We start from the raw sequence: 10320 nt of genomic DNA, 5'->3' as shown, positions 1-10320 counted from the left end.
CCATTAGGGAGATTCCTTGGCGCCTAATTACTAAAACAAGAGGAGTGGGACCCCAGGGTTTTAAATCACCGTGAAAATCAGCAGAAACCAAACTATACACATATGCAATAGACCTTCCTTCTCGGCCCCTTCATTGATGCTTCAAGTCAAGAACAGTTGATGCATTTCACCTCCCCTTTGGCTAGAAAAACCCAATGAAACCATTTAACTTAAACGTTTTTTATTAGGAACCAGGGGATTGAGCTGCTTATCCCTCTCTAACAGTCGAGAGCAGGTCATCAGGCCCAGGATGGAGAGGTTGTCCACGTGCTGTGGTGTGCTTTGTTGCACTTGCTTAGGGCCTGGAAGGAAAGGTGGCGCATCGGAGGTTGGCAGTAACTGGTGTTAGCCAAAACACCAACAGCCTGGGGAGAGCCTTCTACTTTCCTTCCAACTCCACTCAAGGCTGGAGCATGCCAGGAGACAGAGAATGCGGCTGGAGTGAGTAGAGCACAGCAGTGTTGTCTGAACCCCCAACTTCATTCAGTGCTACTTCACTTGCCTGCCCTCCACTCTTCTTGCCGTTTAGTGATCAGGTATTTGAAGAACTCATACACAGACCATGCGATGGCTGTGGAGGGAATCTGGTAAATTACTCTCGCTTGCACCCCTCGGAAGTAGGCGGTCACACCACCTACTTGATATACCGTCCTGAAGGCACTAGCCATGCCTGTAATATGTCCTGTGAAGTTTGAGTTCAAAGCCAGGGATTCCTGGGTGTTGAGCAGTGTTTTGCAAACGTCCAGTGGGGTTGTGACAGCGGCAGCTACAGCTCCTGCACAGGCTCCGGAGACAACATGGGAGCTGGGATTGTACCGTCTCTGGGGGTTAAAGTGCTCCTGCAGGAATTCATAGGTCATGAAGTGAATGGCTTGGAAGGGAACGTTCATGGTCAGCTGGGTGGTGTAGCTGCGGTAAAAGGCTCCGGCCCCTTCATTTTGCCACACTGCCCGTACACAGTCTGTCACCCGGTGGTAAGGTGAGTTGTACATCTGCATCCTTTGCTTGACCACTGGCAATGCCATCAACGAGAAGGAAGAAACGGCGACAACAACCAACCGGTGAGCAAGTGTCCAGATTCAGAGTCCCAGGGGAGCAGATCAGCCAATGGAATGGAGACAGAAAAAAATATGAGCGAGCTGTCAGCCTGATAAGGTTTCCCTTCTTTGAGAGAAGGGGATCTGAGAGGGTTTGCAAAAAGCCCAAAAATAATGGACCCACTTTCAGCAAGATTTCTTTAAAACCAGCTAAATAACACCTAAGATAGAGGGTTTCCTTGAAATAAGTAATTACCTATCATTATATCATGATTATGTTACCTTTTTGTAACTCCCGAAACAAGAAATGACTTGGTGGCAGTGAACACAGTGCATCCTCAGGTACTACGAGCACCTAACTCTTACCACATGAGGATGGCTATACCTCCCACAGGAGAAGAGTACTACCAGAAAGAAAACAAAATTCCTAGCCAAGAGTGTGGCTTCAGTTTCCAAATATGTATCTTCTACTCCCTCAGGTAGACTACATGGTATGAGCTCTGTGGATCTTCACTTTAGTTTTGGCCCTTTGCACACCATGGCCTTGCCCAGACAGGCAAAGAACTGGAAGTTAAGGAACATGGCAATTATGCTATCCCTTCATATTTGCTTGACTACCTCATCATCCAACTAAAATGCCAAGATCCAAGCCACAGTGCAGGGACTGAACTCTACAATTCACCCTTTCATTCCTATCTCAATGATCTTTATTCCAACAAGGCAGTATTTTCAAATGTGAAAATCCATCTTGATCTCTTTGAAGTGAAATAATCTGCTAATATTTAAGATGAGATCAATTGCACTACAAAGGGGACTTCCAAGAAGGCCCAGAAACAGGCCACGTAGAGCCATATCTTTTCCCAAGGAAGCCCTAAAGATGAATTAAACTCAATGAATATGCTACCAGTCCAAGGGGCTCTTCCTAAATTCGGACATGGACGGAGCACCCTCTAGTGGTAAGACAAGGTAACATGGCAGGATTTCCCACCAAAACTCAGGTGTTTCTCAGCTTTCTTCTGCAAACCAGAAATAATAGATGCAGATGCTGGTGCCCACAAAGGGAAAGTTTGAGAAATGATTACCTTCAGCTGGATTCATGGCTGCATCATGAAGTAATGTAGCTACACACCCGGCCGCACCTGCAAAGGAGAAAACAACTGCCACATGTAAGGTCTGGAGAGGGCGACTGATTCACTGAGGCTGAGTGAAGGGAAGTGGCTGTGCTAAACCACAGTGGGGTGAGGGAATGCTAAGAGCCAGTTCAAAAGATGGGAACCCACTGCTCCTAAATTCCTGTTCTGAGAAATGAAGATATTTGTTCCCACCAACTTAGTAAGGTCACCAATGTACTTTCCACATCTAGAATACTAAGGGCAGGAAGAATCAAAGAAAATGGCCCAGATTTTATCAATAAAGATTCCAAGAATAGGCCCTGGCCAGGTAGCTCAGTTGGTTAGAGCATTGTCCTGATACGCCAAGGTTGGGTGCTCAATCCCCGATCAGGGCACATACAAGAACCAACCAATGAATGCATTAATAAGTGGAACATCAAATTGATTGTTCTCTCTTTCTCTCTAAAATCAATTTTTAAACTTTCTTTAAAAATTATGGTTCCAAGAATAAATTCACTTCATGCCCCAATAGGAAGCAGATACACTGCTGCCAAGGAATGCCAGCGCATCAACTGCCTCCAGAGGGGGGAGGACATGAGAGGCAGGTGCCAGATCGTCACCAAAGAATCTCACCTTCTATCCCGATGCCCCTATGCAGCCCAACCTGCCTCCAAATCTTAACATCTGTCCATCTACCTTTCTTCAAGTCCCGAACTACCATATTCCTCACCCTCTGTTCTCTACACTCATTTTGGTTTTTGGGCGATCCTCAATCTCCAGGCTGCTACTGGAGATTCCCTTACTTCCATAACTTCAACCCTCTGGTTTCTCCATACAGAAGTCCCTTGGCCCCACCCCCATTCACTTGTTGAGGTCTTGTCATGTCCTCAATGACAAAAACTGCCACTAGTCAGTTGGGATCCTGAAAAGGTGAGGCGAAGAGCTGGGGCTCCATTAGTGTCTTCCTTGGGTGGCTGGGTCACCTCCGATCCTGCTGAGGAGCAGGACACCACCCGACTATCAAGAATATACAACGGGGTAGTTCAGTGTGTGTCTCCACATTACCAGGGCATTAGCAGTTGATGCCAGGGAGATGATGAGAGGAAAGAGTCAAGCTGGTAGGTAAGGGAGGATATTGTAACCCTTTGTTGAGGTGCCCCAAAGGAGGGGTGGGGTTGAAGCGGCCGGTTGTCTGAGAACATCAGGTTTGGAAGTCCCTCCCTATAATCTGGCCTACCCCAGCCCAAAGCTTCAGCTCCAAACCATGCTGAGACTGGAAAGCATTGATAGCAGCAAAGCCCAAAGAGTTGGGAAAATGGGGGAACCAGCACAGGAAGGCTCAATACCATTGGCAATATGGCTATTGCCCCCAGGATGGATTACATCACTCAATGTCTTTTTTAATTTTTCGTAGCAGGCAAAATAGAGGGCATGGGCAGGCCCTGCGCCTGTTGCTGTGACATTCAGCCCCCGCATGGGCCTCCACAGGCCCTCGGTTCTTATAATCCTCCAGAGAGCCTCCAACACATTGCGATAGCGGGCCGCAGGGTCGGGCTGTAGGCTCTGCATTCGGGTCTGAAATTACAGAAAGAAGAAGTGCAATGTCAGTAATGCCAAGTTCTCGCTCAACCTCAACATTCAGGCTTTAGGCACTATGCAGACCTTCTTTGTGGCATCAAGCCAGTGGGCAGGAGTGATACCTGGCATCCAGTTTTGCTTGCTTCCAAATTTATATCCGATCTTTCTAACCCTTGGACCTTTCTTTTTCTACTCATTTATGACCCTAAGAACAGAGTAACATTATTTTCCCCGAGAATATCACCCCTTGGTAAGTGTCCTGGAACTCCAAAGTGATTCACAGCCCCAGCAACAAATATCAAGCCTGTGTTTCAGATGTTTTTGCGCCTTAATAACTCAGGCTAAGAACTCTACAAATGGATTCTAAAGTCAAGTATTTATTGTCTACACATACTGATGCATTTCTGAAGATTGATCGTAGGCTTCCTTCCTGACCAAATACTACACTGACTAATGAGATGATGATGGCTCATCTTTTGATAAAACTGAGATTTGATAACCTGACTTTTTCACAGTGTTTGGCATTGGCAGCTGGGTCTGCAAGATCAAATCTCAGCAAAAGTAGCATTCCTAATAGATACTGCTCCAATTTCCTGGGAAGAAAGTTTACCCTGAAACTATGAAGTTGGAAATCAACCTAGTCTCTAAAATTGAAGAGGCTTTCAAAATTCTAATCTAAATTGACCAAATCCCCAAACTGGCATCAGTGAATAAAATCAGTCTCCGTAAAATATAATCTTTGGAACCTCCAGAGGATTCAAAGACTGGAATGAAAGTTTATGGTAGATACATTTTTTCTTTTAACTTCTGTTACATGTAATACCATGGACGAATCCAACAAGCATAATATTAAATGAAGTAATTCAGACACAAGAGTGTATATTGTATGATTCCATTTACCAGTATATGAGTCTGTCAATGTACCAGTAAAAAAATGTCCAAGCTTGTAGAGAATTTTTTAAGAGGTTATTTGAGCCAAACTGACAACATATGCCAGGGAAGGGAGCAAGATCTCAAATGTTGCCAGTAGTCACTTTGCATGATATTCCTTGACAAAGTTTTATTAAAATTTGTCAAATAAATCTTATTTGAAACACTTCCCAAAAGAGGAAGTTTCTCTGAAGGTTGTGTCTCTCAATGAAGATCTCTTGTCTCTTAATCCATTTCAAGATTAAGATGGCACAGGGACTCATAGAATATAAAATCAGTATCTAGTGCCTGGAACACAGTAGGCACCCAACATGTGTTTGTTGAACGAATAAGTGAAAGACTTAATGAATCTTAGCTGTGTCTGCACCAGTTCAAAAAGTAGCAAATCGGCCACTAGTGAGCCAGTAGGGATAACTAAAGCCCAAGTACAGTTAAAATTCCCACTTCAATCTAATCACTGATTGAATCTGCATTTAAAAGCTTGAACCTTCCTGTTGGCCATTTGGAACCCAAGAGTAATGCCTTTCTCAAGAGCATGGGAGAAAAGAAACTAACTAAATTAACAGAATCCAGATTAACAGGTCCTAGTTAGCCACAAGCAATCCACATTCCTCTATATTATTCCTCTATTTTCCTGCCTGCTACCAACAAAGAACTGGAAGCTTGAAAGCTTAATTACTGTAAGTTCAATCAAAAATACACAGTATAACAACACATAGTATAACAACACATTTGTTTCCACTTCTCAAAATAAAAAAAAAGAATATAGGTTGTGCTTACTGATAGGTTGTGCTTACTGATCTTTCACATCACCCAGGGGCATAAAATCCATCAGATGAATTATTCAGAGAGACTATACGTCTTTGTTGGCTATGGCTACTAATAGATAAATTGGGCCCAGTGGCTTAACAATTATGTGTTTCCATATATTTGTTTGAAACTGATCTTGTATAGGGAGAATGTTCAGAAATTGTACTGCTTTACTGGAGTCAATAGCATATTTAGGTAACCAGTCTACTTTTTAAAAAATATATTTTTATTGATTTCAGAGGAAGGGAGAGATAGAAACATTAATGATAATGAGAGAATCGCTTGGCTATCTCCTGAACACCCGAACTGGGGATCAAGCCTGCAACCCAGGCATGTGCCCTGACCAGGAATTGAACCATGACCTCCTGGTTCATAGGTCAATGCTCAACCACCAAGCCACACTGGCTGGCCTAGGCAACCAGTTTTGAAAGATCTGGCCTCAGAGGTAAGACCTTTGAAACCTGGAGGTAAGCCACTCTGAATATTTTACACACATCTAAACCTAACTCACAATTCTAATTCAATGAAAGTAAGCCCTTATAAAGAGGACCCAGGCATAAGTTTGCCAATTATAAAAATGAATATATTTTTCCCTACTTTGGAAAAAGATGAAATCTCTAAAAATTAATAGCCTTCAATATAAAAATCCCGGCTTTGAAGAAAAGCCAAACAAACTATTAGGGAGATCAGTGGTTTGGTAAGACAAGCCACATTTGAGTCAGAAAGCCTGAGTTTAAGCCCCAGCTTAGCTAAATGTGTGGTCTTGGGTATGTCAACCTTTCTGAGCTTCAATATTAAACACAATACTGCATAGTCTATAGCATAAGATTAAGAATGGCTGGCTCATAGAGCTGTTGTGAGGATTCAAAGATTTAAGGCATGTAAAAGCCATTGGTAATTTATAAGGTATTAGAAATAGGCTTTTTATTGTTTTCAAATATGGTTCTCAGAAATATTAGTTCATATCTTAAAATTTACAGATCATGGCAGTGTTGTAAATTGTATGTCATTCCACAAATATGCATGGACAACTAACTGGTCCTTAACCACTAATAAATCAAGTTTAATTTAGTTTTTTGTTTTTTTGTTTCATTTTAAAGCTTCTCTGTGCCCTGGCTGATGTGGCTCAGTTGGTCGGAGTGTCATGCCATATGCTGAAAGGTCTTGGGTTTGATTCCCAGTCAGGGCACAGATCTAGGTTACAAATTTGACCCCCAGCCTGTCCCCAGTCAGGGAGCATGTGGAAGGCAACTGATCGATATTTCTCTTTCACATTGATGTTTCTTTTTTTTCTCTCCTCTTCCCTCTCTCCCTCCCTCTTCCCCCCCCCCCTCCCCGTCTCTAAAAATCAATGAAAATGTCCTCAGATGAGAATTAGCTTCTCTGTAGCTATAATTATATGTCCAGCTTTTAATCCGTAGGCCATGTTTAGGAACCAGCACTACTGTGAAATTCTGTGCTTTACTTGGTTCTGGAAATCTGCTTTTGAGATGCTGTATGGAAGGCTTGGGAGTCACACTGGGTTCAAATCATGACTGTACCACTTAAATTATATGACCTTGGACAAGTTACTTAACTTGCCTCCTTTTCTTCATCTGTAAAATATTGAAAATGGTGTCTACTTCATGAAGTTGTTTCAATGATTACATAAATAAATGAATATAAGGCATGTCAGATAGTGCTTGGCAAGTAAGAACAGTTGCCATTTATTGAATATTTATTGTTATTAATAGATGCAAGAAAATCAATACGCCAATGTTTCCATTTCTTAATCTTTCATCAAATGTGTTATAGATATCCATTTACATCTGGAGTTTAGAAAAATGCCCCTCTAACTTATGGGAGTAGATTATTTGCTTCACTATTACAGAGCCAAAAAGTGGCACCTTGGTGACTGGTGGGTACTTTGCCAGATGGTTTTGAGAAGAGTTCTGTCTGCTTTGAGTTGCAGAGCCTATCCCTATAGATAAAGCCTGGTACTTGCCTCCCAGAAAAGGAAAACTGGGATTTATTTGGGTTCTCAAACTACCCTGTGACTATGGAAATAGTTGGCTGGATAATTACGGCCGAGCAAGGCTATGCTGACTTCCCATGGTCCCTCCCAAGGACATTTTAAGTGGACTTGACCCAGAGAAGTGGCTGGGGGTACACAGGGCTGCACGGCAAGAAGCAATGTCAGCTTTCATGTGCTAATACTGTGGTTGCATAGAGGCTCCAACACAGATAACTGCCTCCAGCCTTAGGGTACAGCTGGGTAGCTCTTCTTCACTACCACTCACTTATGGTAAAGAGGAAGAAGAGCTGCCAGGGACAAGTGAACTGTGAAGCCTTTTCTGAAGGAAGAGGTTTGAATTTTACTTTCATGTCTGCACAAGTCTTTAACATACGTCCTGACACCAAATCCTACTGATCTCACCTAGTTCTTCCCTCTAGTCATTTAAGTCCCAGCATTAATGACAAATGAAAATGATTCTTCTAAAGTAGTTTTTGTGTTTTTGAAGACTCTTTAGCATTTTTCTTCCAGATCAAAAAATTATTTCTTTTAATGTAGGGCAATGAGGCATGACTATAATGTTGTATGACTAAGTGAAAAAAAAATTCTAAAGCTTATGTAAATGAGTAAGAACTGTTCTTCAAAAATAACTGTAGTTACCTTGGAAGGCTAGAAGTGACTCCTGGCAATGCTGTGGTTATGCAAAACATTTCTGGCACTCTTCTTCAGAAGGGGTTCCCTCAATGGATTTCTCAGTCTAGGAGTTCGTAGGTCTCCTAGCTTTTTGGTCCCACCTTATCTTTGACCCTAATCAGTATTACACATTTTGACCTCCCACCTTATCTGACATGCTTGATTCTGAATGGTCTCAGTTACTAAAAATTCAATTCCATTTTGTCACAGGACGATTTGCCCCATTAGATATGCCTGCTCCAAATATTCTAGAGGCATTTCTAACAGAGGAATTTGTAAAATGTTTACAATAACAATAGCATTATGTAAATACATGGAGTAAGTAGTTATAATATTTCTAAGTTAGTTACATTGCATTGTATCTCTCAAGTCATTAAATAATTTTCATTGCATTCCTTGATCTAGTTTTCATTTGATACCTAGCCTGAAACAGAGCACCCTAGACCCTGCTCTTCACTCAGTCTAAGTATAGTGACGTTATTTTGCAGTTAGATCATATTAACTTTTGGATATACAGCACTGACAATTCAGTCATTCAGCCTAGCCTCTATTACATAAGTGTCTGAATCTTTTTCATTTGTAGTTATCCAATTTACATTTCAATATTGTTAGAGCATTAACCATCTTCTCACTCCTCTCTGGTGGATTTTACTGTTTATTTCTATTCCTCCCCATTGACAAGGGCATTTAAAATTCTAATGTCCACTTTAGCCAAGGGCATTCACCCTTTCAATGGGTATGGCCCCTGTTAGGAGTTACCTTTGCAGTGTACTAGAATCCTACTACCAACTCAGTGTCATCCACAAAGCTTACTAAGCCCTTTCCCCATTTCCGCATCCACATTACTAATGAAAACATGAAACGGCACTGGAACCAGGGAAAAGCAGAAGAGACAGACTGCATTTCTCAAACTGATACCCTCCTTTCGAATATATAACATTTTCCTTATTTGAGGCAAAAGCATGCATCAAAGAGCTGACAGGATATTGTTTGACTATACCCTTAACATGGACAGGAGGCACCCGTCTCTGTCATATTTATTTCAAGAGACGCCCCTCAAGTTTACTTCTCAATTTAGTTCTTATGCATAAGAACTGTAACGAATAACCCGTTTCCCCTCTTCGCCCAGCTTTCTTCAGGACCTGACTTCTGTATCCACTAATCAGCCTGCGTAATTTCACCCAAATCATGCCCTCGAATTGAGCCCATATAATCTTCACACTTACATCCTACATCCTCTTTCTGATACCGTAATGCTTCCCTCCTAGGCCACTTTCCCCCTTTGGTCAACTCCAGATGGCTCAAGAAATACACTGTCAGCTCCATCTCTCAGTTGGGAGCTGATGTGCTCCCTGCACATAGGACACAATCCTGATCGCAGCTCAGTCTTCATGTTCAGGAAATAGGTGGGGTGTCGCGCTTGCTGCACAGAGAAACCGAAACCTCTTTCCCACGTTACTTCCAGTCTGGCACTCTGCACAATAATTGCCAATCGCTCCTCGGTCACATGTATTAAGTAAACCTTTTATCTAGCTGAGAGGCCCCAGATTCTGATCCCTGCCCCGTCACTTTTGGGGGGAGACACAGCAAGGAGCTTGTAAAAGCGCTTGACCTCCCAGCCGCTAAGGGTCTGGCATGCCCGCTGGCTTCCCCTTAATCAAGTCAGGAGCGCTTAGCTGTTCTCATCCCCTCCCACCCTATTCCTGCTACATCCCAGCTGAGATCCAGGGCTTGGGCTGACGGGTTTTCGTTCCAGCGTCCCGAGTCCCGAGTCAGATCTCACTGACGGGTACCAATGGGTCCTGGTTCCTGGCTGAGGTCAACTCCCAGCCGGGACCTTGCTTGCATGGAGCATCGGACGGATTGTATGCTGGTGGCAGAGCCAGGAAAGAACTCATGTCGGCTGCGGGTCTGGGCCTGGATCCCGGCTCCGGACTGGACCCCGGGGGCGGGTCAGCCCTAGGTCGGGTTCGGAGCCGGTCCGAGTCTCACCTTGACGCAGTCGATAGGGTACATCACGCAGTGCTCCAGAATCCCTGCCACGGCGCCCGCCACCATGTGCGTAGTGACAGTGGCTCCAGCCGGCAACGCCTCGTAGTCGGGCCGGAGTCCGGATCCTGCGCACCGG

The 10320-nt window shown here is 43.4% G+C and overlaps 1 protein-coding gene across 2 annotated transcripts; it reads right to left on the bottom strand.

Annotated features, from left to right (window-relative positions):
- Positions 1-203: 203 nt before the first annotated feature.
- SLC25A28 (solute carrier family 25 member 28) lies at positions 204-10314 on the bottom strand. Of its 2 annotated transcripts, XM_023754848.1 has the most exons (4): positions 10185-10314; positions 3535-3763; positions 2159-2215; positions 204-1051 (listed from the first exon to the last, which is right to left on the bottom strand). In XM_023754848.1, exons 1-4 carry the CDS (start codon positions 10248-10250, stop codon positions 534-536), a joined length of 870 nt encoding a protein of 289 aa, XP_023610616.1. In that variant the 5' UTR covers positions 10251-10314; the 3' UTR covers positions 204-533. The 2 variants fall into 2 exon arrangements, with proteins under 2 accessions (XP_023610616.1, XP_023610617.1); XM_023754849.1 differs by lacking the exon at positions 10185-10314 and having other exon boundaries at positions 2822-3726.
- Positions 10315-10320: the final 6 nt, after the last annotated feature.

This window comes from Myotis lucifugus, unplaced genomic scaffold (assembly GCF_000147115.1).
Source record: "Myotis lucifugus unplaced genomic scaffold, Myoluc2.0 scaffold_66, whole genome shotgun sequence".
NCBI classification, from domain to species: Eukaryota; Metazoa; Chordata; class Mammalia; order Chiroptera; family Vespertilionidae; genus Myotis; species Myotis lucifugus.
Note: the sequence above shows the minus strand (reverse complement) of the source record. Positions and strands in the feature narration are given on the sequence as shown.